At 43.8% G+C, this 27186-nt stretch overlaps 1 protein-coding gene and 1 non-coding gene across 5 annotated transcripts; one reads left to right on the forward strand and one right to left on the reverse strand.

Moving 5' to 3' along the window:
• The first annotated feature begins 1320 nt into the window (after positions 1-1320).
• Positions 1321-26822, forward strand: Ip6k2 (inositol hexakisphosphate kinase 2). Of its 4 annotated transcripts, none has more exons than XM_034483802.2 (6): positions 1321-1473; positions 16246-16578; positions 18452-18674; positions 19442-19617; positions 25149-25324; positions 26045-26822. In XM_034483802.2, exons 2-6 carry the CDS (start codon positions 16377-16379, stop codon positions 26543-26545), a joined length of 1278 nt encoding a protein of 425 aa, XP_034339693.1. In that variant the 5' UTR covers positions 1321-1473; positions 16246-16376; the 3' UTR covers positions 26546-26822. The 4 variants fall into 4 exon arrangements, with proteins under 4 accessions (XP_034339693.1, XP_034339695.1, XP_076773512.1 ...); XM_034483804.2 differs by lacking the exon at positions 1321-1473 and adding an exon at positions 1785-1944; XM_076917397.1 differs by lacking the exon at positions 1321-1473 and adding an exon at positions 6068-6085.
• On the reverse strand, positions 15419-15570 carry LOC117693918 (small nucleolar RNA SNORA28). Its single transcript, XR_004604504.1, has one exon. It is a non-coding gene; the product is annotated as a small nucleolar RNA SNORA28 (small nucleolar RNA).
• Positions 26823-27186: the final 364 nt, after the last annotated feature.

Consider the following 27186-nt stretch of genomic DNA (forward strand, 5'->3'; position numbering starts at 1 on the left):
CTTGGTTCACGCCTGTAATTCCAACAAGAGGGAGGTTGCTGCAGGAGGATGGCTTTAAGTTTGAGGCCAGCCAGGACTACAGAGTGGGATCTTGACTCAGTTAATCAATAGTTTAAAAAACAAAACCATGAGCCTGGGTAAGTGGGTATAGACAGAGGGTAAAATGTGAAAAGGAAAAATTAGAAGAAACTGGTGAGCACAGAGCCATGAGCCTCGAGGGAGGCTGATTCCAAGAGGAACCTGTCGGTAAGAGGACTTTCTCTTGTCCACCTTTAGAAACCAGGGATTTTTTTTTTTAAGTTCTGTTTACTGCATTTACTGCAGAGTGTAGGTGCTTAATAAATATTTGAGCTTTAAAAACCTATGAGCCACATCTTTGCAAATGCCCAGGATGCAAGGTTATAACTCTGGCCTCCTTTACAGAAAGGCCAATAGCCAAGGAGGGTCATCCCACTGTCGGTAGTCCCCATTACATTCCTTGCCTTTCCTGGCTACACTGACACTTGCTCACTCAGGCAGGAGCTCTTTGGAATAACACAGGCCCCGGGACAAAGGAGTCTTGGGTGAGCTCTATGCTTTGGAGCGTGGTAAACCTAGCTCCAGACTCATCAATTTACTGAGGACTCTATCCATTCCCCTGACCACTCACTCCTCTATTGACTTTTATTTTCTCCATCTGTCCACTCATCTGTTCACCTGTCTAAACATTTTTAAAAAATTATTGTGTGTGTGTGTGTGTGTGCGTGTGCGCGTGTGCGCGCCCGTGTGTGTCAGAGACAGACAGAGAGCATTCAAGTCTGTCACAATACCCTTGCAGAGGTCAGAAGACAACTTTCAGGAGTCAGTTCTCTCCTTTTACCATGAGAGTCCCAAAGAATGCACTCCTATCAACGCCTTTAACCCGCTGAGCCGCCTTACTGGCCCTTGTAGAGCCATACATCTTTCTATCGTCTGTAGTCGTTCTCTCTGCTTCCTATTGCTATCTCTTTTTCCATCTTAGCGACTGTTCACATGCAGTTCTGTCCCTCCATCTGCTAGGTTGACCAGCTTTGCAGTTTGTCACAGAATGAATATTGGCCTTGACATTCCTGTATCCTAGGAAACTCCTCAGTGCGGGGCAAACCAGGACTGTCTGTCCATCTACCCTTATCCGAGCTATCCTGCAATCGATCCATTGGCACACAGCCCATCAGTTACTTCAACTACAGAACAGACTGGCCACCCTCCTCACCCAGGACAACGCCCCGCCTCTTCCCCGCCCCTCGCCCATTCAGGAAGCAGCTCGAAGCGAATCCCGGTGCCCTAGCAACAGTCTTTCAGGCTGCCCAGTCCGCTTGCGCGGCTTCGGGTGCGAGCCAATAGCGAGGGGCCCCGGGAGCGAGGCTGGGGGGCGGGGCCGAGCGCGGCCGCAGCCATTTTGGTGGAAGAGAAACAATAGGACGGAAGCGTCGCGGGACTGGGCTGTGGCCGCAGGTAACGCCCGCCCCGCCCGGCCCGTGGCCTTGTCACCCCGGGGCTCAAGGGAAGAGGTTTTCGGTGCTGTTAGCGGCCGGGCTCCGTGATCCCTGGGAGGCTTTCCAGATGATTTGGGAAAGGGGTCCTCTCGCTGTCATTGAGAAGCGGTGTCCCCTTTTTCTGTGGAGTCGTTTCTCCCTGTTTACGGGGGGGGGGCATTGTATCTTTTAGTCACTGGGGAGAGTAGCGGTTCCCACTGAGGGGAGGGCAGAATCTCCCCCTCCCCCGGCATTGGAGAGGGTCTACTGGAACTGGGGGCGGGGGGGGGAGGGGACGACGACCGTGTCTTTCTCCGTTTTTGAAGCGGTCTCCCTGGGTCTTCCGGTGGGCAGGATCTCTTATGTCACAGAGGTCCCCGGGCCACCGTCTCCCTGCTCTTTGAGGATGGGGTCTTTATCTTTGGATGAAGGGGTCAGCTCGGATCCTCAGGTACTGTTACCTGGGCCCGCAGATGTGCAGCCATTTTGGGTGTTGAACGTCAGTTGTGCCAGTCAGCTCCTATTTGATCGGAGAGGGGGGTGGGGGCAAGAAGATCTGCGCATCCAACCTTACTGTCTTTTTAAATTTCTTCTTTAAGACCTTAAAAATGGATCAGAGGATGCTCCCCCCCCCTTTTTTTTCTTATGCTGATGCTCCTACCTCGAGTGGGATTTTGTTCACATTTGATAACAAGACTGCATCTATCTTCTGCATCCTTCCTAATGACTTGATTCGTTTTAGGATTTTAATTTCTCTCAAATACCAAGAAAGCTGTTGTTAGCATTCTGTCTAAACTGTACTAGAGAGAAAAATGAGTGGAAAATGTAGGAACTGGTGAAATCTAGTGCTCTGACATGCTGAAGGAAATAGAATTAGTCGTTGTATGTAAATAAACATTTTGTTAAAATATACATAGAGCAAGAACAAAATAATTTCGAATATTTGTAAGAAAAAGTCCTGAAGGGATCCAGAGTCAGTGGGAGGGGAATAAGAAGGGACCAGGGGGTGGATATGGTCAAAATACATTGTATACATGTTTAGAATTGTCAACAAATAAATATTTATGAAAATAAAGAGACCCAAAAGAAGGAAGCACTGAAAGTTTTGTAATGGCAAATATGGTGCAGACAAACATTTCTAAAAAATTTAAAGGACCTTCCTTGTTTACAGCCTTGTTGTTGAGTTACAGTATTTAAAATGTTTGCTGTATTTGCGTTTTTCCCTGGGATAACATTTTAAGAGATGGGAGATGCTTATTTACCTAGTTGTTGCCGTGGAAAGTGGGTAATTGTAGGGTTTTGTTGTTTTAATTTTTGCGGCTATCGCAGATAGAAATGCAAAATGAGTACTTAAGTTTGGTGTGAACAGGACATTGATCGGATGGCCTATGAAAATTTTTTTGGAGATCAAGTTGGTTGAACTGTTGAGTGTAACTCAGACTGCTTTACCTGTATTCTAATTTTCTGTTAAGAGTAGAATTCAAGTGCATCAGTAGCAGGACGAGACCTGTTACTGTTGTAGTCGAAACCAGTTTATCATATGTAATAAACTTCTTTGGTGCTTGGGAGTTTCCTAGGAGAACGATTTTGATCTTCACAACCAAGTATCTGAACATTAGAATGTGCCAGGAGTAATTGCTTACTGATGAAACTTAGTTTCCTTTGCAGAGGATGTCAGGGCCTTTTTGTAAGCCCCAGAGATGTCACTGGTATCTAGGCAACAAGGATGAGTTTGAGCCTTCCTGAGGCCAGCTTGTTGAGGTGAAAACTTTCCATTGTTGGCTCATAAAGAGGATGCACAATTTTCCTTTTAAGAGAAGAGGTTTGTTTGTTTGTTTGTTTGAGACAATGGCTGGCCTGGAACTCACTATGTAGATTAGGCTGGCCTTGAGCTCATAGGTCTGCCTGCTCCTTGCCCTTGTATGCCAGGATTAGAGGTATTTACTCTTACTGCTGGCAAGGGAATTATTTCATATCATGGAATGACTACAAATAGACCACATTTTTTATGATAGAAAATAATTAGAAAATGACTTTAATATGATTACATTTTAAAGCATATTTTTATTTTATTTTTTTGAGACAGAGTTTCTCTATGTCACCCTGGCTGTCCTGGAACTTGCTTGGTAGATCAGCTGGCCTCAAATTCAAGAGATCTGCCTACCTCTACCTCCCTAGTTATAGTCCTGAGACACCACACCTGTTTTGTTTTGTTTTTTGTTTTGTTTTGTTTTTTTGTTTTGTTTTGTTGGGATTTTTTCCCCTTATGTATGTACACCAGAGGGCATGAGATCCCATGGGACTACAGTTGTAGACTGGTGGGAACTGCTATGTGGGTGCTAAAAATTGAACTCAGGACCTCTGGAAGAGCAGGCAGTGTGCTTAACCATTGAGCAACCTCTCCAGTCCTTTGCCTCACTCTTTAGAGAAGGAAAAGTAGAGGAAGAAAGCTGAATTTTGAAGGGTCTTATCTCAGAAATGTTTTTGTTGTTTTGCTTTGAGTCTCAGATCCAGGGCTTTTGAAATCATACTTGAGTGATATATACCCTTAGCCCCAGAAATGTAACTTTGTTTACACATTTTAGTATATAGCTCTGAAGACAAGAAGTGTGGGGTTGTCAGTGAAACCCAACACTCACAACTGAGGCAGGAGGATCACAAAGTCCAGGATAGCCTATGCTCTATAGCAAGACCATGTGTTTCAAGAAGAAAAAGAAAAAGCTAGCTATGCAATCTACAGTACCATTACTCTGATTAACATCTTGTAATTCCTTATTTTTTAAAAGTCTTCTATATATTGGCCCCTCTGAAGTTTTTACTTCAGATTTGTTTAAATCAAGGGTCTAGATCAGCTCATAGCATTCTGATTGAGTTGGCTCTTTAGTCTCTCCAATTTACCTGTGTTCCTCTGTCTTCTTGTGATGTGTTTATTGAAACAGCTGCAGGATAGAGCCTCTGGCTTTTGTTGCCCATTCCCTGTGCTTGTTGACCTTTGGCTGTGGCAAGTAGCTGGATTTGAAGCCTCACTCTTACTAATCCTTCATGTAAAGAAGTTGGGAAAGAGCCACCAAGGCATATTCAGAAACTCTGTCTAGCTGTGTTGCAGACCTGTGATTCTAGAGAGAATTCTAAGTTCAAGCACAGCCTAGACAGTGGGGGGAGACCTCCATCTTTAAAATTTTTAAAAAAACTGTATTCTGTATGTGTATAGTTTGTAAGAAAGATGGAGTACTTATCCAGGTCAGAACAGCTGAAATATACTGGATCTTGTGTTTCGAGGACCAAATTCAAGCTGCTAGGCTTATGCAGCAAGCATCTTTCTTTACCCACTGAGCCATCTCACTAGCCCTTGAGGTTTGTTGTAGTTTAATTTATCTATTTTTTTCTAAGATTTATGTATTTATTTCATGTTATGTGAGCACACACTTTTCAGACACACCAGAAGAGGGCATCAGATCCCCATTACAGGTGGTTGTGAGCCACCATATGGTTGCTAGGAATTGAACTCAGGACCTCTGGAAGAACAATCAGTGCTCTTAACTGCTGAGCCATCTTTCCAGCCCCTTGTCTTGTATTGTTTGTTTTCACCCAATACGAAATTTAGTTCAGGCTCAAATAGTAGAGAGGATTATATATCCAAAATCTAGTGATATTATCAGTATTTACAGAAACCTTTTCACAAAGAATAAAAATGCTAACAGGTACAGTTACTATTTGCATTCCTGTGCTGGAGCTCTCTGTGGTACATATTTCATTCCTGTTTTCCATCCAGTTCCTGTCAAGTGTCTTGTCTTAATCACCTTCCTCTGAGTTGATGGATTTCAGTCCTCAGGTTTCTTGAATCTTTGTGTCTGGGAGATTGCACTCCAGTGTCTGCTTTCTAAGCTCCTGAGAAATCAGCCAGATCTCTTTAACTTCGGTTCTAGGGATGGAATTGAGGACCTGTGCATGCCAGACAAGTGCACTGACCCTGAACTACATGCTTACCTCCCTACCCACTTTTAAATTAATTAATCTATCCATCCATCCATTATTTATTTATTTTAGTAAAGCCTTGAGAAACTTTCTCAACTGGTCTTGAACTTCCCCTGTATCTGAGGCAGCCCTTGAGTTTATATCCTCCTGCCTCAGCCTCCCAAGGAGCTGGAATTACATGGCTGTGCCATCAAGGCCTACTTTTTCTGTCTGCTCTGTCATGGAAGATTATAAAACTTTCTGCTCACTTTGGATTGTTCTTAATACTTAGAACAGAAATTCACAGTTGAACGAACTAAGAAAATATTAGTGTTTATGTATCCATGAATCTTACCACTCATTTAAAAATGGTCTAAAGTCCAGTGTGGTAATAATACCCTGTTCTCTGAGCACTTTGGGGGCTGAGGCAGGACTGCCTCTTCTTAAGGCCAACCTGTGCTATATAGCAAGACTCTGTCTCAGATAAAGGGACGAGGAAAGGAAGAAAAAGAAGTTAGTTGTTGAACTTCAAATCTAAAGAAGAATAAAGCTTGTGTTTTAATGAAACTCTGTTATAGATCAAAAAGCAGAACTCCTGGCCTGGTGATTGCTTCTTCATTTTGAGGAGAGGAATGAATGTAAGTGGTTGATTTCAGGGAGGGATCTCACAAGGCTGGACTTCAGAGTGGATGCTCCCTTTCTTTTGCTGACCCTATGATACTTATGGTTCCAAATCTACGGGCCGTATCACCCTGTCTTAAACCCCTTCGTTCATACTAGCCCACAGCACCCTACCACTCCTTGTCTTGAGCTTTGTGTTTCTCTTCTAGCTGGGGCTGCTTTATGGCCAACAGCCTTTCCAAACTCTAGCTGCACACACAGAAATGTGATGTCCCATGGGCTGCAGGCATTTGTCTCTGCTCCATTGGGGAATGCAAAAATATTGCATCACCCTTGAGTGCTTATTTTAGGAGAGTAACAGACTGGTTTTGTTCTGTAAGTATAAAACGAACATTGGGTAATGTTGTTTTCTCTAACTGTTTTCCCTACTGAACATTTAATGTTTAATTTTTTATACTATTTTTTGAAATAGGTTGCTAGAGACAATAAAAGTTTGTAACATAGCTGTACAAAGAACTTCTGTTTTGTTTTTTGAGACAGGGTCTAAGCACGTCACCCTGGTTAAACTTGCAATGTAGACCAGGCAGGGTGAGCTTAGAGAGGTCTGCCTGCCATGCACCAGTACACCCAGTATTTCTTGAGATGGAGTCTCACTTAAGAGAACATATCAGCCTTTTGAGTGTTGAGAGTACAGGTATGAACCGCTGCACTGCCTACCGCTTACTGCCCCAGTCTTGAATCATCTTTACACAAAACTCACAGGTAAATGCCTGTCTCTGCCTCCTGAGTGCTGGGAGCTGGGACTAAACTCATGTACCACTATGCCCGGCTGTTTGCAGCTTTCTTACCATGCATATTTGAATACGGGGATGCCGTTCCTGCTGCTTTTGGTCTTCATAGGATTTGTGTAGGGCCTTCAGGTGACTGAAGAGCACCTTCCCAAGGCCTCATGTGTGATGACGTCTTTGCTTAGTTGGGACGTTCCGTCTGCATTGAGAACTCTAAGCACAAGGAAAAAGGTCCTGGGACATTTGGGAATGTAGACCTTGTTGGGGTGCCAGGTGGCCGTTCATAGGCTCTGTGGCCTAAATATTGATGGGTATGGTTAACCGGTCAAGTAATGCCTAGGAAAGGAAGGGACAGGAATGGTATTTGTTTTTCAAAGAGTGTTTTTACTTCGGAAGTTACATAATCTCATTGTGATAAGACAGAAAATGGGAATGAATGAATGAATGAATGAATGAGAGAGAGAGAGCATGCATATGCACACCGAGTGTTGATGTCAAAGTGGAAGTGCTCTATTTGTATTCAGTCCTCATTCTTCAATTTGGTTTTCCTTTACCAGAGCCTACTGCTCTCCTCACAAGACTACGAATATAGCTGGATTTGTTTTCCTTGAAGTAGACTTTAAAGATGGTTTAGAAGTCTCAGTATTTGTGAAGGATAGTTGGCAGGTGGTTCTGTTTAGGACATAGTGCTGTGAATGGTACAGTCTTAGAAATTTTCTCACAAGGCTGGCTGGCTTTCTCCCTCCCTCCCTCCCTCCCTCCCTCCCTCCCTCCCTCCCTTCCTTCCTTCCTTCCTTTCTTGCTTTCCTTTTTCTGGTTTGTTCCTGGAAGAAATTTGACTATCCATAGGCAGAATGGATAGTAAAAGTTGGATAGTGAACATGTAATATTTTATTTTGTAAAGCCTAGAGATACAATATTTGCCTGAAGGAGGGCTTGAGAAAACCCAGAGGAAGTTACTACAGTTGTCTGAGGCACAGGATCTGGTGCTGCATAAGGCTCACCCTGGTTGCAATTCACTTGGGGTGCTGGCTGGAGCATGTTGGGGTTTATTGTTCATGAAGTCCACATCATTTTTGGTACCTTTGTTTCAGATTTGGGGTTAGGTGAAGTGCTGAAGACAGCATAGACCCTTGTCTGAAGCTGACAGCATTTCTTAGGATGTCACCGTGGTCCTCTTAGCTTCCATGCATTGGTACACACACTTTTTCGCACTGGTTTTTTGTTTGTTTCTTTGTTTTAAATAAGAAATAAACTTGTAGAAAATGAATACAGAGTTTTGGAGCTCAGAGATTGAGTTTGTACAGGGCTTTTGTGCCAACTTTCTGTTCTGCTGCTACTGGAGGTTCATCAACTGCTATGGATGGGGAGACCCTTAGAGCCAGCAAAGAAGCCCTGACTCCTCCAGGTTAGAATGATTCTGCTGCTCTTAGCAGTGAGTCTTTGATTTCAGGCACCTGTTGTTTTTCTGTGTTGAGACCTGGATAATAAGTACCTCGTGTCCACACCTGTAAGGATAGTAATCAGTACCTCTCCCAGAGAGTTGTAAGAATGGAGGAGCCATGTAAACAGTAAGTGTTTAATAAACAGGAGCCCGTGGTGGTTCAGGCCTATAATCTCAGCACTCAGGAGGTCAAAGCAGGAGGATGGTGATTTTAGAGCCAACCTGAGTGACATAGGTAGACTCCTGTTTCAAAACAAAGCATGGCTGGGAATGTAGTTCTCCTAATATTGTGTAAAGCCCTGGATTCAGTCCCCACCACACACAGCTGTGTGTAGTGTTCACCTATAATTCCAGCACTTAGGAGGTAAACTTGGGAGGATCAAAAGTTCAAAGTGATCCTCAGCTACTTAGCAAGTTCAAGGCCAGCCTGCGCTACACAAGACCCTGTTTCAAAGAAAGCAAAACCCCCAGCACCTCTTATTTCTGTTAAAATCATGCCCCATTATTATTGAAAGCTGAGAAGTTGGTTGTTTTCTCCTCTGTCCTGTGTCTTACATACACCTGGGTCATATAATCTTCACTTGTGAAAAGCTGAACCATTTCTCACAGAATCCAATATGGAGTGAAGTTCTTAAGCCCAAAGTATGTGCATCAGTGTTGCTTTGTGGGTAGTTTTAAAAACTTGAAGAGCTAGGAAGCTGTCTTTGGTTTTTATATCAGTTTTGGGAATATTCCACCATTCTGTTTTCTCTCCTGTTGTTAAAAGTAATGTATGCTCAGAATTAGTACTTAAAGGAGTTTCAAATACTCTATGCATTCGGAGGTCAGGAGATGACTTATGGGGGTCAGTTCTTTACACTAGGTTCCAGGAATTGAACCTAGGTGGTCAGACTGAATTGTAAACACCTTTACCCACTGAACCACATTTTAAAAAAATTTATTTTTAAATATTTATGTGCATGGGTGTTTTGCCTGCTGCTTATATGTGTGTGCACCACTTGCATGTCTGGTACCTGCGGAAACCAGAAGAGGGTGTCCATCCCCTGAGACTGGGGTTACAGACAGTTGTAAGCTGACATGTGGGTGTTGGGAATTGAACTCAGGTCTTCTGGAAGAGTAGAACTACTGAGCCATCTCTCCAGGCCCACTTCAACATTTTAAGTGGACAGTTTGTTGTGACATAAGCTAGTACAATACCTATTCTGTCTCTTTCCTTGTTTCCTTTCTTTCTCCTCTGCTCTTCTCCCTCCTCCCTTCTCTCTCTCTCTTTTTTTTTTTTCCTTGTGTTTTGAGATTGGGTCTTGATATGTAGCCCAGATTGGCTACTCACTCCCAAGCTGGCCACTGACTCCAGATCTTCCTACCTAAACCTTCTGAGAGTCAGGATTGGAAAGTGCCACTAACCCTGCTAGCTGGTACTTTTGTAAGTTTTATAGTTCCAACAATAGATATTATCTAGCTTTTTTGTGTGTTTCGTTTTGAGATCATGTCCCCTTCTGTAGCTCTGCTTGGTCTTGAACTTGGGTGAGTCCTCATGTTTCTGCCTCCCAAATGCTGGGGTCACAGGTGTGTGCCACAATGCCTGGTTGTTAAAATTCCTTCTTTAGATTCATTTTTATCATGGATTGTATTCTATTGTTGCCTCTATGGAAACTCAGGAAATGAACTGATAGGTTTTCTCCCATGTCCGATTTCTGAGAGAGACACCTAGGTTGCCTGGCAGTCTTATTGCTGGAGAGGCTTGCTGTCTATACTGAGAACAACTTATGGCATTGCTTTACTTTACCTGCAGAATATGATTGTCCTTTAGTGACATTAGAACACCCTGATCTCCTTGAATCTTTGTGATTTAATAGATAAAGAATTTCTGAATGCTAGTTATTTGTGTTAAACTATAATTGAATAGAAATTTTACAGTTACATTTTAAAAGGTGATTCTATTGAACCGTTGCCATGCTTGCTTTTCCTTAAGAAAGGATTTCCTAAAAGGTTAGTTGTTGTAACATTGAGGGTTTGGGTTTTGGCTAGGTGTGGTAGGACACATGTGTAACTGCAGGAGGGTCAGGGTTTTGGCTAGGTGTGGTAGGATACACGTGGAACTGCAGGAGGGTCGTTGTAAATTTAAGATCATCCAGGCTATACAGAGAGATTGTCTCAAAAAATAAAATAGTTGCCAGTCAGCTGTGGTACACACCTTTGATCCCAGCACTGGAGAAGCAGAGGCAGACAGATCTCTGAATTTGAGGCCAGCCTGATCTACAGAGTGAGTTCCAGAGACAGCCAGAGCTACGCAAGAGAAACCCTGTCTCAAAAAACCAAAACTAAACTAAACTAAATAAAATCTCAAAAACCAAAATTGCCAGGTAGAGTGGTGCATGACTTTAATCCAAGCACTTGGAGTGAAGGTGGGTAGTGGATAGAGGAAGGCAGATACCTGTGAGTTTGAGGGCACCTTGGTCTACATAGTGAATTTCAGTTTAATGGCCAGCCAGAATTACAAATGAGATCCTGTCTTTAAAACAAAACACCAAGAGCTTAGGTTTTGTTTCCATGGAATGTTTCCAGACCAGCAGGTCCTGAGTATTCAGGTGCAAGAGTCTACATTTACACTTGTTAAGGCAGACTTGATAAGGTGGCAGTAATAAGTGCAAAATAAGCACTGGTCTGTGCTTGGGATGTAAAGTGTGCAGCATGCCTTAACAGCTGTGCTGCCTGTATCGTCGGTGTGGGGTTCCCTTGCATCCTGATGATGTGTGCGAATAAATACACATGATGTAGTAGTGATTTGAGGCAGTTCTGTAGAATACCTGTTCTGTGCTAGTGGGGTTTGGTTTTTGTTTTGTATTCTGGAGATTCAAGAGTAAACCAAAGAGCCAAAATGTTTTATATCGGGCTAGAGAGATAGCTCAGCAGTTAAGAACACTGGCTGCTTTCCCACAGTACCAAGGTTCAATTCCCAATACCCATATTATTGATGGCTCCAGGCCCAGAAAATCCAGTCCCAGAGAGTCCAGCACTCTCTCTTGTAACTAAGCAATTCAAATCTTTTTTTTTTTTTTTTTTTTTAATTCTGGGTGCACACATTTAATCCTAGCATTTGAGGCAGAGGCAAAAAGATCTCTGAGTTTGAGGCCAGTTTGTTCTGTATATTGAGTTCTAGGCCAACCAAGGCTACATAAGGAGACCCTGTCTAAAAAACAAACAAAAAATAGTTCACAGAACTTGTTTTCAAGCAGAGGTGAGAAAAGGAGACAGACAGGATAAACACAGTATGTTATGTGGTGACAGACAAGCAAGGAGGAGAATGTAAAACAAGGGTCATAGGCAAGCAAGGCTGGGACAGTGCAGGGTTAATGTGGCTCAGGAAGATTTCAGGTAACCTCTGTACTCATCTCAGCTATCCAGGAGGCTCCACTGAGGCCAGTGTGGGCAACACAGTAGGACACTTCTTCCCCAGCCCCTCTCTCACTGGAAATAGAGCCTGGGAAAAGCCAAGTATGTGGCCCTTGCATAATGAATTAAGTGCTGGGTGCAGTGGCATAGATTCTGATCCAGGGTACTTGGCTAGCTAGTCTGGAGGATTGTGAGTTCAGAGCTAGCCTGGGCAACATCACACACAGACACACACACACAGACACACACAGTCTGAAAAAGACAAAGGAGGGTAGGTGAAATGGCACAGTGGTAGAGGCACTGTTGCCAGTTCTGATCACCTAAGTTCAGTCCTCAGAGCGCACCACTTAGTGGAAGGAGAAAACTGACTCACAAAAGTATCCTGACCTCCACACACCCTGTACTATGCACGCATGCACATAGTGAATGGATAGATGAATTAATGTAATTAAAAAAATTGTCAGGGCAAAAAGTTGAGGCTCAGAGATATATCCATCCTCAACTACAAGACAGAATCCTGTCTGAAAAAGACAAAGGAGAGAGGTAAGAATTAAAGAAGAGATTGGACAGGCATTATCCACATGCCTGTGATCCTAGTACTGGGAGTCCAAAGTTGGAAGGTTGTGAGTTCAAAACCAGTCTGGGCTATGTAGATAAGCTATTTCAAACAAAAATACACACGATGTGTGTGTGTGTGTGTGTGTGTGTGTGTACTAGGAAGATATAATTCTGACCAGGATAGTAACCAGGATGACCCTGGCATGTGTGACTGAAGACGTGCAGAGAGGCAACTTTAAGTTCATGATTTGATGAGTTCCTGGCAGATTTATCTCAGGCATATACTCTTCAGGCCACCTGCCCACACCTGAAAGTTTCTGGGGCCTCAGTCAACCCTGTCCTCTGCTTTGGCCTGTCAGTAACTACCTGTTTTCTGTCACTGCAGTTTCTGTGGCTTTGTACTCCTAGCAGCAGTGTAGGAGAGAGCCAGCGACTGCCCCTGCTTGTGCAGCTGTGGATTGTGTGGCAGGTGTGCTGAGCAGATGTTTAGTGGTGCCCCTGCGGCTCCTTGTGGAGATTTGAATGGAAAGGCTTGTTTTGTACCATGAGGCTTTGTTGCTTCACACAGTCCCCCATGACACCTGACCCTGGGGCTTTTCTTGAGGCAGAGTAAGTGGCTCCTGTGGAGCCCATTTGTTGTCTCATTAAGTAAATTCTGAAGGAGCGAGCTAAGAGCCCAGGGGCTTGAATCTCAGGTGTTTAACTTGCAGTACTTTAAAAAAAAAAAAAAAAAAAAAAAAAAAAAAGTACTGTTTATGCAGATTCTTAAACTGATGGTTAATTGAATTGGGGTGGACTGTGGGTCATTTTCTGCTTTTACTTGTAGTTTTGTGAGCTGTGAGCCAATATGGAAAGCTAAAACAGCTGCCCAATTAGAAGCCAGGGTTTTGTAGGTCTTCTTGGTCTCTGTAGATTGCAAGAGCTTTACAGTAACCATTTCTAATCCAGGCCTCCTGAAAACTGAGCCTTTGGATGTTTGTAAGTCACCAGCAGGCTGGGCACAGTGGCTCGCGCCTGTACTGCACAGCATTCCAGAGTCTGAGGCAGGAAAATTGCTGAACGTTTTAGGTTATATAGCAAGATTCTGCTTTATTAGAAAAAAAATTAGTAACTTTCTATTCAAACTGCCCGTGGAGCCTCAGAGAAACAAGTGAAGTGGAGAGCAGGCCCCTTTGGACTTTTCTTTGTTCTGAGATCTCAAGGGAGAACGTTGATGGGCTTTGTAATGCTTGGGAAAGTACAACATACTGAGAACAGAAGCGCTTTCCTTACTGCTTCTAAATGTGAGACCTGCTGCACAGTGAAGTCACTTTTTTTTTTCTTTTCTTTTCTTTTTTTTTTTTTTTGTTTTGTTTTTCGAGACAGGGTTTCTCTGTGTAGCCCTGGCTGTCCTGGAACTCACTCTGTAGACCAGGCTGGCCTCGAACTCAGAAATCCACCTGCCTCTGTCTCCCAAGTGCTGGGACTAAAGGTGTGCGCCACCACCGCCCAGCGAGTAAAGTCGTTCTTAAATTCATGTTTTAAAGTTAAACATGATTGAAGCAAAAGAATTGCAGAACAGAACTTACCTTATGTTGAATGTTTATTCAAAAAAATAAATAAACAACTGCTCTTGGTGGTTACAACCCGAGGAGCAGAGGTTGGAAGTCTTATTTTATGGACCAGAAAATGATTCCCAAAGGAAAAAGGGAACCCAGAACTGGAGTCGCTCCCCAGTCAATTGAGTGACATAGTCTGGCTCCATTTCACCACAGGCTAATCAGTTTTCGAATTTCGAATTCCACTTCATATTCGGAAGTTTTCTCTGTCATTAGATTTGGCTCAGGGAATGGAAAAAAAGAGGAGGATGGGGAGGTGGCAAAGCTGCCATTTATGTCTAGCAACTAACTAATCGAACTTTGGAGACCTTGGAAAGGAGGTAGTCCTGCAGGCCTTTCAGCCTCTGACCACACCATGTACAGTGCACCACACTGTACTGTGCTCAGATGCCATGGAACCAGTTGAAAATTTTCATTGGAGGGGTAGATGGAAAGATACTCTTCTTAGTTGAATACATTTGAGTAGTATGCAGTGTGTGCTCGTGCATGTGTGATCAATGCACTTGTGCCACACATGTATGCATGCATGTTTATATGGGTACATATGTGTGTATACAGGTGCACATTAGTATAGAATCCATAGGTCAGTCTCTGGTGTTTTCCTAGGAATTGTTCACCTTGGTTTTTCAAGGTAGGGCCTCTCATGCTATAGCACCCTGATGAGGTTAACCCATCCCAGCCTCCCCAGCACGGAATTACAAGCAGGATTTACCAAGTCCAGTGTTTGTGTAGGTTGTGTGTTCTGGGCATTTTATTCAAGTGCTCATCTTGCTTAAGTTATTGCTCCCATCCTTTGGGGGAGGGGTATTTAAAAACTATTATTAGTGTATGTGTGACATGTATTTGTGTGGGCACAGATGTGGAGGCCAGAGAAAATTCTGTGGAAACTATTCTCTCCTTCCACCTTTCCATGGCTTATTGGGACTAACTCGGGTCATTGGCTTGTATATTGGGCTTATATGGACAGTATTGAGCCATCTTTTTTTTTTTGGGGGGGGGGGGGTTGAATAGACTTGGAAAACTCTTTTTTAGTTCAAACTGACCTTGAATTTGTGGCAGTCCCCTTGCATCAGCCTCCCAGCTGTGGGGCCTGCCTGGTACCTAGCATTACCCTTGGAGCAAAAGCAGATTTTTAAAATAAGATTTATTTATTTTATGTATGTGAGTACACTGTCACTGTCTTCAGACACACCAGAAGAAGGCATTGGATTCTATTACAGATGGTTGTGAGCCATCGTGTGGGTGCTGGGAATTGAACTCGGGACCTCAGGAAGAACAGTCAATGCTCTTAACCATCTCTCCAGCCCGCAAAAGCAGATTTATATCTTGACAAAGACTTTGGATTATGTTTCCAAGCTTGTGCACTGGGGAGCATGCTGTACTGTGCTCTGACTGTTTAGTAAGTGTGGTCCCTGACCTGTGTGGTTCTGATGAGTCAGTAGCCTCCCTTTAGTGTCGCTTTCTCAGGAAGTCTGCAGAAACAGAGAAAGACGTTATGTCCTCAGGTATAATAGGACCCCATCTTTTGAAGAGAGGTGGTTGGAGTACTCGAATGTTCGCATTCTTTTTATTCTTTGAGCCTGTATGACAGCTTGCCTCATGGGGAAGAGAACACTGGAATAGGTTAGACTTTCTTGCTTTAGCAAGCTCAAACTGTGTCAGAGAACGTATGCATTCTTTCTATAGTCAGATGCCTCAACTTTGCCTCACAAACTTTGGTTTAAAGGTGTGCCTCAGCATTTGGTGATCAGGATAGAACTGATAAAAATAGTTGGTGACCTAGAACACTGTGTATCTTTTTAAATGGAGTTAGCCAGCTTCAATCAGTTGTTTTTAGATACAGACGTTAATCATTAAAGCGGGTTCAGAGCTCCATTGCTAATAAGGTTAATGGGGCTTGCCTTTGACTTTGGGCAAGGGGCAGTGTTTGTGGACACCCTGAAAGAGTAAATCGTATTAAACAATACGTAAATTGGTTTTCCCTGTATTAAAATCCACTTTATAAAAATATAATTAGCAGAGTAACTTAACCATTTATCTTTAAGCATGACAACCTTAATTATAAAATTGTAAGGTTTTATTTGAATACTGTGTTGGAAATTGTGCTTTTACGCCATTGTGGCTTTGTGTTTTGCCTGCTGTGGTGGCTGGGTTTGGCAGTTTAGGGGCCCCTGGAGCCCAGTCTTTGCCCATCAGTATCTGCCCCACCTGTACTTCCCCCTCCCTCTCCCAATGTTTGTCTCTCCTGGAAGAAGGCGGGGCAGGGGTAGGCAGTGTGGGCGGAGCCCTATGTAAGCTCAGGCGTTTGTTTTCCTGCTGAGTAGACCAGTCGACTGGCTGACTGTAAACCAGGCTACTTCCAAACCTCACGTCATCATTGTGTTTGCTTCCGCCAGAGTGTCCTGGCCTGCACAAACCGAGGAGCAGAGATCAAACAGGCGGCTGTAAGGACAGACAGTAAACGGAGGACGAGCTGGCCTCTGGACCCCGCTGCCTCCCCTTTCTCCCTGCTGCCTGTGTCCGGAGGATGAGCCCAGCCTTCAGGACCATGGATGTGGAGCCCCGCACCAAGGGCATCCTACTGGAGCCCTTTGTCCACCAGGTTGGGGGGCATTCATGCGTTCTCCGATTCAATGAGACAACCCTGTGCAAGCCCCTGGTTCCGAGGGAGCATCAGTTCTACGAGACCCTTCCAGCTGAGATGCGCAAATTCACTCCCCAGTACAAAGGTGAGCCCCCAGCTGCTAGAGGGGTCGCCAGGATGGTGAGATGTAAGGGATTTTGTCAGTGGAAGGCTCTGGCAGTGTCCTGGGAGCCCTCCCCACCTCCCGTTTACCCTTTTGTCCTCCTCCTCCTCTTGGCCCTCAGCCCAGCACCTCACCCTCAGTTTTCAAGCCCTGGTAAGATTGCTCAATTGTTTTGTTTTCTGGATTTGCTTTGAGTTTGGTTTTGGTAGAAGTATAGTTATTTTTTTTATGTTCAGGTGTCTCTTGCTCAAGGTAACCCAAAGTCCCCATGTGGGGACAGTTCGGGAAGACTTTAGGAGGATTATACACAGAATTCTTGCTGCCTGCTTTTTGTCCTCCAGGAAACCAGAAGCCCTGGTGATTAGGTAGGCTGGGAGCAGGGTTGAGTCAGATGAATGCAGGAGTGGGAGGATTGTACAATCAACTCAAGCCCTTTGCTGGTACGGAATGTCCCCAGAGTTGCTGTGTGAAGGCAATGCTTTGATTCACATGTAGTGACTTTTTCTCTTTTTATAATTGTATGCTTTGAGGGAACGTCAGCCACCAGCGTGGTGAGGTTTTTCCTGGGGAGGGGAGGAATCTTTTGTAAATCAGAAGAGAACTCATTAAATTAATTTTAAATGTGCATTACCAGGTATAAAAAAGACTAGGACAATTTAGATTCTCCTGGGACACAATTGTTCTTTAAAGATAGGGTGGACTGGGTTACCTCTCTCTACTTGGAAATGCATGTGGTGGGACTGGGGTTGTTGGGGACCCTCACTTGGTCCTTTTCTGTTATTTTTTCCAGGACAAAGCCAAAGTTCCCTTGTTAGCTGGCCACCCCTGCCCCGTTTTTATCCCCTTGGTCGTTCCTTATGCCCACAGGGAAGTGTGGTCCCCTGACACCCCCCCTCCCGCTCCTCTGCGCCCAGAGCTGGGGCCACCTCAGAAGTGTCGTCTCTCTCTGAGCACGCATTCCCCTGCAGCAAGCAAGCGGGCGGGCAGCAAGGACTGAGCAGATTGAGTGATCGTGGGGCAGAGAGGCCTAGGAGAAAAGGTGTTCAGCCAGTCGGTTGTAAGGCGCTCGTCGGCACCGCTGAAGTGCTCCCACCTGACAGCCCCTTCCTCAAAGACTGTCCAGTTACACATGGCAGGTCCTAGAGACTCAAAAGGGAGAGCTGCTTTCAAGGCTACCATGTGTGTCTGTGTTCCTGCCCCCTCATCTGCTGGTGTTCATTTTGTTCTTTTGTGACACAAACTACAAAAATCAATAAATGCATAACTGAGAAGGACAAAAGGCTTGGCTCGCCCACCACGTAGGCTTCTGGAAGCCTTTGCCAGGGTGTCTGTGCTGTGTGGATTGTTTGCTGCTTTATTTTGCTTTGCTTGCCCAGTCTTCCCTCACCCTCAGTGCCTTCACCTGAGAGCATCCATGTTCCCCTGCGGTCAGGCTCTGCTTTAAAGCAAGCCTCAGGCCGTCGGAGTTTGTGTTGAGGGCATAAACATTTTCATAAGCTATATAGAGCAATGTTTTTGTGTCTCTCTTGGGATTCGAAGAGTTACATAAAATTAATAAACATTTTCAATGATGGAAAAATGTGTCTTGTAATTCTTTGGCCCTTGCTTTCCCTCGTTGAGTGCATTAGAGAGGAAGTCTCTCGGCCATGTTTGCTCCCTAATTGCTTGTCTTGTATGGTGTCACTTTTTTCTAGCTGTTTTGATATTTGTTAGGTTTGCAGATGAGTTTGGGGCCTCTGGCAACATAGAGACTAAGGAACAGGGTAAGAAACAAAACAAATGTTACAATCATGTTATCTAGAATGCATTTTTCTGTGGAATTAAAAGTCGTTTCTGCTCCTCACCCCCCTTTCAGGTGTGGTATCAGTATGCTTTGAAGAAGATGAAGACAGGAACTTGTGTTTAATAGCATATCCATTAAAGGGGGACCATGGAACTGTGGATATTGTAGACAATTCAGACTGTGAACCAAAAAGTAAGCTGCTAAGATGGACAAACAAAAAGCATCATGTTCTAGAAACAGAAAAGAATCCCAAGGACTGGGTACGCCAGCACCGGAAAGAGGAGAAGATGAAGAGGTGGGTTGAAGCCTGAGAGGTCATGTTGGGGGCTTGGTTATAGCCTAGTTCCCTGCAGCCAGGAGCTCAGTGTGGACCTGTAGGTGACTGGGTAGCTGGTTCCACACATCTGCTGTCTCTGATTGGCTCTAAATTAGAACATGCCTTTTAGCATAAATGGCTGAAGTGGCAGCTATAAAAGAAATTGACTCATTCCTTCCACAATTGACAATTCCTTCCTGCCAGGCAACAAGTAGACTGGAGCCATTCTTTTACTTCAGGTTGCTTGCTAATGGTGGGAGACAGAATGATCTCGCAAAAGCGAGGTCCCATATGGGCAGGACCATAGAAGTCCCACTGGTTGGCAGAACTTTTGGGAATAAAAAGTAAAAGTGTAAAGTATGTAGTGTGGTTAAGTAGACTGACTGATTCCAGTATAATTTCACTTCACTTTTCCCCATTTCCTAGAGTCAGGGGACCTTATGGACCAGACCAGGAACCAGACTAGGAACAGGAAATGATGGCTGCCTACCTCATAAGTTGGGGAGAAAAAAGTCATTGTTGTATCTTGCTATAGAAATTGGTGGTAGACTGATCCCCTTTAAAATGTTAATCAGCTTTCTAAAGATACACATGATAAAATGCATGCATTTGAAATGTGTGATGGGTTTGGGCAGCATACATTTGTACTGCATATCACATTCCCATCACTCTTGAAATGTGTTTCATCATTTCATATTTCATTTTGATAATATATTATGATTTATTGAATTCTTATTTCTTTATAGCCATAAGTTAGAAGAAGAATTTGAGTGGCTAAAGAAATCTGAAGTCTTATACTACAGTGTAGAAAAAAAGGGAAACATAAGTTCCCAGCTTAAACACTATAACCCTTGGAGCATGAAATGTCATCAACAGCAGTTACAGAGAATGAAGGAGAATGCAAAGCATCGGAACCAGTACAGTATCCTTTGTAAAGGCTCCTCCTCCTCAGAGACAGGAGAAGCAGCAAGGGGAGCTTAGAGAACTTGGAAGCAGATTGGGTAGTTGGTTGCTTTGTGATTGCAGGGTCTATGTATAGCTATGTGGGACTAGAGCACTCTTCTAATTACTAGGCTTACAGGTGCCTGCTACTGCTCCTGCCTGAAGTGTTCCATTCTAAGGTGTGGGTATGTGTGCTTGCATGTACATGTACCATAGCATAAATGAGAGGGTCAGAGGGCAACTCCTTCCACCAAGTAGGTTCCAAGGATTGAACTCAGGTCATCAGACTCGGTGGTAGGTGCCTTTACAACTGAGCCATCTAATGGGCCTTGGTTTTGTTTTGTGTTAGCTATGGTTAGTTTGCTCTATTAGAGTTGTGTCAGGAAACTGTGATAATTGAGCAGCTGTCACCTCTCTTAGGAATAGAACCTGGTTTTAGAGTATAGGTAAGAGAGAAGAGGAGGCTCTGAGAACCTCATGAAGAAGCCATCTTATACAGGACGGGCGTTATTTAATCTAGGTTGCCAAGAGGCTGCTGGCCCTATTTGTAGACTCCTGTAGAATGTATCACAGATTTTTGTCTGCCCAGTTGAGAGGAATGAATCTGCCACACAAGCTGTACAAAGAAAGTACCAGGATCATTTTTTACTTTTCTGTTATTCACTGGACTCATATTTTTTGTTTGATTGGTTTTTTGCACCCGGGCTTGGATTTGGCTTGGTCAGGAGCTCACTAGTGTATGTGGAGGAGGGAGAACAGCTTGCAGGAGTCTGTTCTTCCCCTCATGTGGCTCACTGAACACTGCACTGCTCTCCCCTCCCCCAAGGCCTCTCTCTTTTTTATATTGTATGATGAAATTCCTCAGAATTTTCTTATAAGGAAAAAATGTTAAAAATAGAATTCCTAACTACTTGTCATTCAATCTCATGTCATGACTCTCCGCCTATGCCCCAGTGTCCCACAACTGACATTTTTTTAAGTTATATTTTTACAGCTGACCATTTGATATTTGATAACCAGTTGGTGTGTACTGCTCTGGGGAAGACTATCTCTCCGACTCCCAGCACCCCTTACCTATAATCCTTTGTATAGCATTGAGGCCTTGTGGACTAATCTACTTGAACAAATCTTCTGTTATCACTGTCCTTGTTGAGCTCATGTTTAGGCAGTCGTGTTGGTGAAACTGTGAGTGTAGCTTCTAAGATTCCTGGGAGGCACAGTCTCTCTCACATTGAGCTTCCTGATCCTCTGGCTCTTGTAATCCTTTTGCCCCCTCTTCAGTGTTCCCTGAGACTTAGGGGCAGGACTTGTGTTGTAGATGTGTCCATTGGGACTGGGCTCCACAGCTCTGCGTTTTGGTTAGCTGTAGTTTTCTGGAAAGAGGAGTTTTCCCTGATGATAAGTGAGGCCTCCAGTTACTGTGTTAGATCTTGGGGACAGACGACAGCTTTCTTTTTTATTTTTCTTTTTTGTTACTGGGGACTCATCAATCTAAGCAAACCCTTTTACCATTGGGCTAAATAGGTAACTTACCCTTGTTCAGTTTTTAATTATTTTCCTAAATTTGATTGTGAAGTAAGTCTGAGATAAATCATTTTCTCTATACCTTTATCATGTATCCCCAAAAGGTAAAAATTTTTTAATATGAGGATCAGTTTGATTCCCAGCATCCATGTAACAGCTGGACACACCTGTCATCCCAGCATTGGGAGGCAGACACAGGAGGATCCCTGGGGCTCGTTAGCTAGCCACTCTAGCCAAATCATTAAGTGCCAGGCTCTGTGTAAGACTCTGTCTCAAAAAAGGGGGGGCGGGGAGTGATGGAAGAAGACACAGTGCAGCCTCTGCTCTCCACACATAAGCACACACATGTGAACATGTGCACACATCCACAAAAAGATTTATTTATTTATTTATTTATTTAATGTATATGAGCACACTGTCTCTCTCTCTCTTGGGCATTAAATCCCAATGGCAGGTGGTTGGGAGCCGCCATGTAGTTGCTGGGAACTGAACTCAGGACCTCTGGAAAAGCAGTCAGTGCTCTTAACCACTGAGCCATCTCTCCAGCGACCCCCACAAAAAGATTTTAAAACATTGATACCATTTTACTTACCAATAGAGAGAGTAATTCTTGACTATAAAATACCTATTTCATTGGATGGTGGTGGTGCACATTTTAATTCCGGGACTTGGGAGGCAGAGGCCAGCTGGTCTCTAGAGCAAGTTCCAGGACAGCCAGGGATATACAGAGAAACATTGTCTCAGAAGTGAGGGGGCGGGGGGGGGGGGGAGGGAGAGAAAATAAATGAGAATATGTATTTTTCCTACTTGTCTCAGAAAGTGTCTTTTTTATTGTTGGTTAGTTTAAGGGACAGATCCATATAGAGTTCCTAACATAGCATTGGATTTGAAGTGTTTGAGACGTTTAAAATATTATTTCCATTTTTTCCTTTTAGAGATTTCTTGCCAGCATGAGTAAAGGGTCAGGACTAGGAAGTTGTCTCTGTGGTTAGTTAAGGCTTCTCTATAAGCACAGAGACCTGGGTTTGGATCTCCAATACAGAAAAATCAGCATGACAGCACAGGTCTGCAACCATCGATAGAGGACAGAAACAGGAAGATTCCTGGAACTCGCCAGCCAGCTGGTGTAGTCAATTGGTGAGTTCCAGGTTCAGTGAAGAAACCTATCTCACTATATAAGGTGGAAAGTAATAGAGAAGCTGCCTGGCATCTAGAGTCCTTCTGCGCTAACACATGTGTGTGCACATTAGAAAGAGCGTGGAGTTTCCCATGATCTGGATTTTACTGAGTACATCTGTTGAGTGTCTTTTACATATGATCTCCTCTCTTTACAATAAGTTGTTATTTAGATCCAAAGACTTGATCAGATCCAGCTTCAGTTCTTCAGGGGCTACAAGCAAGAATCCTTGGGAATCCTGAGTTGTCTATTAAAAAGAGTGGTGTTTGTTTTGTTTTTCAGTCATTGTTTTAGATCCACTTTTTTCAACAGGTGATTTTCTAATGTTGTTAGTCATTAGCTGGAATTCTACAAGGAATAACTCTTGAGTTACAGTTGGAAAGGGAGATTAAGTGTTTGCTTTCCTTTGATTACTAGATGTTTGAATAATGAATAAATGGGACCCAATCCTCCAGAGGTGTCCATCACAGTAAGATTTTTAGCATCATTTCAAATACATGAGTTAGGCATATTAGATATATTTTATTGAGTACAGGCTTTATGATATTGGCGATCAAACCCAGGGCCTTGGGCATGCTAGACAAACTCACTCTCACTGAACCTCCAGCCCATTTACTGATAACCTAAATGTCCCAAGTTCAACAGTCTTTAATTATTGTCTTTCTGGTTTGAAAAAGATGGTCTAGGAGATGACCTTGTATAGTTGCTGTCCCAGAAGCTAACTTAAACCTTTTCTGTAAAGAACTAAACAGTATTTCATGTTTTGTAAGCCATACAGTCTTTTTTCACAACTCTGCCACTACAGCAACATCTGTAGACATTCATATAAACAAATTATGTAGCTACATTCTAATAAAACTTGAAAGTTACTTATAACCAAACCTTTTCTTTTAAAGATATTTTCATGTATGATACTTGTGTGTGAGGGTAAGCAGATGCCATGGTAGCCTGTAGAGATTGGAGAACAGTCTCGGGTCTGTCCTTACCTTCCAACTTATTTGAGGCAGTGTCTGGTTGGCACGTCTCTGTGTACTTACTCTAGCCTATTCAGCTCTCAAACTTCCAGGAAATTCTGCTGCTATCACCTCACATCTCATCTTAAACATGCTGGGATTACAGACATATGCAACCATATCCAGATTTTACATGGGTTCTGAGGATCCAAACAGGTCATCAGGATTGTGTACAAGCAAGCTATTTTTCAGCCTTGACCATCATGTTCCTAGGTCATAAAGTATTGTATATCTTGATATATTTGATGAAATATTACATATTTTGCATTAAAATGTAAAATTTGAGTTGGTAAGGTAGCTCTGTGTTTAAGAGTTCCCACCGCTATTGGAGACCACTAGACCAGTTCCCAGCATCCAGCTAGGTGGCTCATAACCACCTGTAACTCCAGCTCAGAGAGTCTGACTCATAGCTCTCTTAGTACTGACATGCACAAACCAGTACAGACACACAGAGATACACAGACTTTAGAAATCAATCTTCCTTCCTTTTTCCTTTTTTTCTTTTCTTCTTTCTTTCTTTCTTTCTTTCTTTCTTTCTTTCTGTCTTTCTGTCTTTCTGTCTTTCTGTCTTTCTGTCTTTCTGTCTTTCTGTCTGTCTTTCTTTCTTTCTGTTTGTTGTTGTTGTTGTTGTGAGACTGGGTCTCTATATGTAGTCCTAGATGTCCTGGAGTTCACTGTATAGATCAGGCTGGCCTTGAACACAGATCCTCTTGCCTCTGCCTCCTGAAGACTAAGATTAAAGGTATACACCACCATGCTGGCTAGAAATCTTCAAATAAAATAATAATAGTGATAATAATCGGGTATGGTAGCATGTGCTTTTAATTCCAACACTAGGGAGGCAGATGCAAGTGGATCTGTTAGTTTCGGGCCAGATGGGGCTACACAGTGAGGCTCTGTCTCAGTTTAACTAACACACACACACACACACACACACACACACACAGGAAGACAGGCTATGGTTTAGTAGTAGAGTACTTAGTACTCTAAACACACAGCTACCTTACCAGCTCAAATTTTACATTTTTAATGCAAAAATATGTAACACTTCATCAAATATATCAAGATATACAATACTTTATGACCTAGGAACATGATGGTCAAGGCTGGAAAATAGCTTGCTTGTACACAATCCTGATGACCTGTTTGGATCCTCAGAACCCATGTAAAATCTGGATATGGTTACATATAGAGTACCTACCTAGCAGGTACAACCCCTGCATTCCAGAAATATAAAATCCATTCCTAGCTTATAAGCTGTACAACTGTGGGCTATAGTTTACTGATTTCTGTTCTGGGCAGCACTGGTTCCTGATAACTAGAAAATGGTGAAATGGCACTGTGGGTACTCACAGCCAAGTGTGGTCATACAGACCTGGAACCCAAAGTGTGTTCCACACCAGCCAGGGCTGCACAGTCAAACCCTATCTCAAGCTATCTAGGGCTATTCATTTCTTTCTAGACCTAGTTATATTCCAGGCTATAGGATTTATTCATTGTATTTGCTGTTAACATTTATAATTGAAGAGAGTGTGCTGTTAAACTGTGATCTTTTACCAAACTAAGTTCAGGAAAATAGTATGTATATCCCTGGCTGGGGGGCCCTAGGCCTGTTGAGCCTATACACTGGCTGTTGTATTTATTCTCATTTCCTGACAAACCAAGCAGGGTTGCCTCAGCCCTGAACTCCGTCCATGGGAGATAGTACAGTTAATGGAGGAGTGTCCTGTAGACCTAGGCTTCTTGAGACACTATGTGCAGATACTTCATTCTGGGCTATTACCCTTAACCACTCAGAATTTATCTTACTGGAGAACCTGACTTCCCGCTATGAGGTGCCTTGTGTCCTGGACCTCAAGATGGGCACACGGCAGCATGGTGATGATGCTTCAGAGGAAAAAGCAGCTAACCAGATCCGAAAATGTCAGCAGAGCACATCTGCAGTCATTGGTGTTCGAGTGTGCGGCATGCAGGTGAGTGTGCTCAGATATTACGAGGGTATCCACTGTGGCGTTATATTCTGAAATGCTCATAAGAGTTCAAATTTGGGATACTTCTCCCTTGGAACTCCTCCCACTCCATCTCCCCCACTTGCCCTTAATACATTCAGTATGCTTTATTTAAAACAGCAAACAGACTTAGTAGGGATACATCTCAGTAGAGAGTGCACCCAGCATGCATGAGGCTGTGGGTTCAGTACCCAGAGCCCACAACAAACCATTTCAGCTGGCGGAAGATAAGCTCAATGGTGGGGTGTTTGCCTTATATGCACAAGGCCCTGAATTTGATCTTCAGCATTAAAAAAAATTACAAAGTAAAAACAAAAACCAAAAAAAAAAAAAAAAAAACAAGCTCTAGGTTTGGCCTTACCTAAGTTTGTTGCTTCCTGATTAAAAAAGAAAGCATGTATGCCTACTTGAGCCCCCGAGGCTAGTCTAGATGGCTGAGTCCATAGTATGTGTCTATATACTAGGATACAAAGTTCAAAGTTAAACCACCACTGTTGATCTAGTGCAGAATAGGCAGCTTGAGTACAGTGACAGCCTAGGTGATGGGGCCTGACCTGGTGGGCTCCTGTGTGACTGATGCACCCAGGTTACAGGACCTCATCAGCCAGTCCCATCACCTGCACTCACCCAATGGCTAGGTCTTGAAATGGCCCTGTGACCCTGACTTGCTGGTCTCTCTCACAGGTGTACCAGGCGGGCACTGGGCAACTCATGTTCATGAACAAGTACCATGGGAGGAAGCTTTCGGTTCAGGGCTTCAAGGAGGCACTTTTCCAGTTCTTTCACAATGGGCGGTACCTGCGCCGTGAGCTCCTGGGCCCTGTGCTCAAGAAGCTAACTGAGCTCAAGGGCGTGTTGGAGCGACAGGAATCCTACCGCTTCTATTCAAGTTCCCTGCTGGTCATTTATGATGGCAAGGAGTGGCCAGAAGTAACCCTGGACTCAGATGCTGAGGACTTGGAGGACCTCTCGGAAGAGTCGGCTGATGAGTCTGCTGGTGCCTATGCCTACAAGCCCATTGGTGCCAGCTCAGTGGATGTGCGCATGATCGACTTTGCACACACCACCTGCAGGCTGTATGGCGAGGACAGTGTGGTGCATGAGGGCCAGGATGCTGGCTATATCTTTGGGCTGCAGAGCCTGATAGACATTGTCACAGAGATAAGTGAGGAGAGTGGGGAGTGAGCTTGTTGGCTATTCCAGTATCTGAGAGACTTTGTGTCCCCCTGCAGCTGTGCTGTTGGGAAGCAGGCCAGTATGGCTAGGTGTTGGCCTCTGCAGCCTGGAGCTGATAAGACAGTGGCCCCTGTGACATCCCTCCCTCCCCCCGCCTGAGCCGGTCCCAGACGTGCTCGGAGCCTTTTATTTATTTTAACTCTTCAACATTCCATATTTGATGATGCAGATACCTCTTTCTTCCCTGAGTGTAAATGTTCTAATACAGATCTTTTTGTTTATTGTATCCGGTGATGCTGTCATTCTTTCTAAGAGCATGCAGACTCTCTCCCAGTCTGCAGAAGCCTTATCTTGAGTTGTGGTCTCCCAGGCCTGCCACCCACTCCTTACAAAGGCTTGGCTTTGTCTAAAGTGTCCCAGTCTAGCACCACTTAGCCAGGTCACTGTGGTTTGTGCTGACTGTGTCTCTACCACCCTTACGCAAAAGTACAATTGGTATAGGTTTTCCTGTGGCCCTACGCAGCTTAAGGAAAAGTTGGACAACAGGTGTTCTAACCCTTGGGTCCAGCTTTTGATTTCTTCTAGGTAATTGACCGCAAGTAATTAATTGGCTGGTCATAGTAATTCAGATATCCTGGACCCCATGCTAG

Source organism: Arvicanthis niloticus, chromosome 21, assembly GCF_011762505.2.
Source record: "Arvicanthis niloticus isolate mArvNil1 chromosome 21, mArvNil1.pat.X, whole genome shotgun sequence".
Lineage (NCBI taxonomy): Eukaryota > Metazoa > Chordata > Mammalia > Rodentia > Muridae > Arvicanthis > Arvicanthis niloticus.

Bases quoted from the DNA above. Each gene is read 5' to 3' on its own strand.
- Ip6k2 (XM_034483802.2), top strand. From the start codon at position 16,377: ATGAGCCCAGCCTTCAGGACCATGGATGTGGAGCCCCGCACCAAGGGC. The intron at 16,579-18,451 runs GTGAGCCCCCAG...CCCCCCTTTCAG, and splicing joins ATTCACTCCCCAGTACAAAG to GTGTGGTATCAGTATGCTTT. The intron at 19,618-25,148 runs GTATCCTTTGTA...TTAACCACTCAG, and splicing joins AAAGCATCGGAACCAGTACA to AATTTATCTTACTGGAGAAC.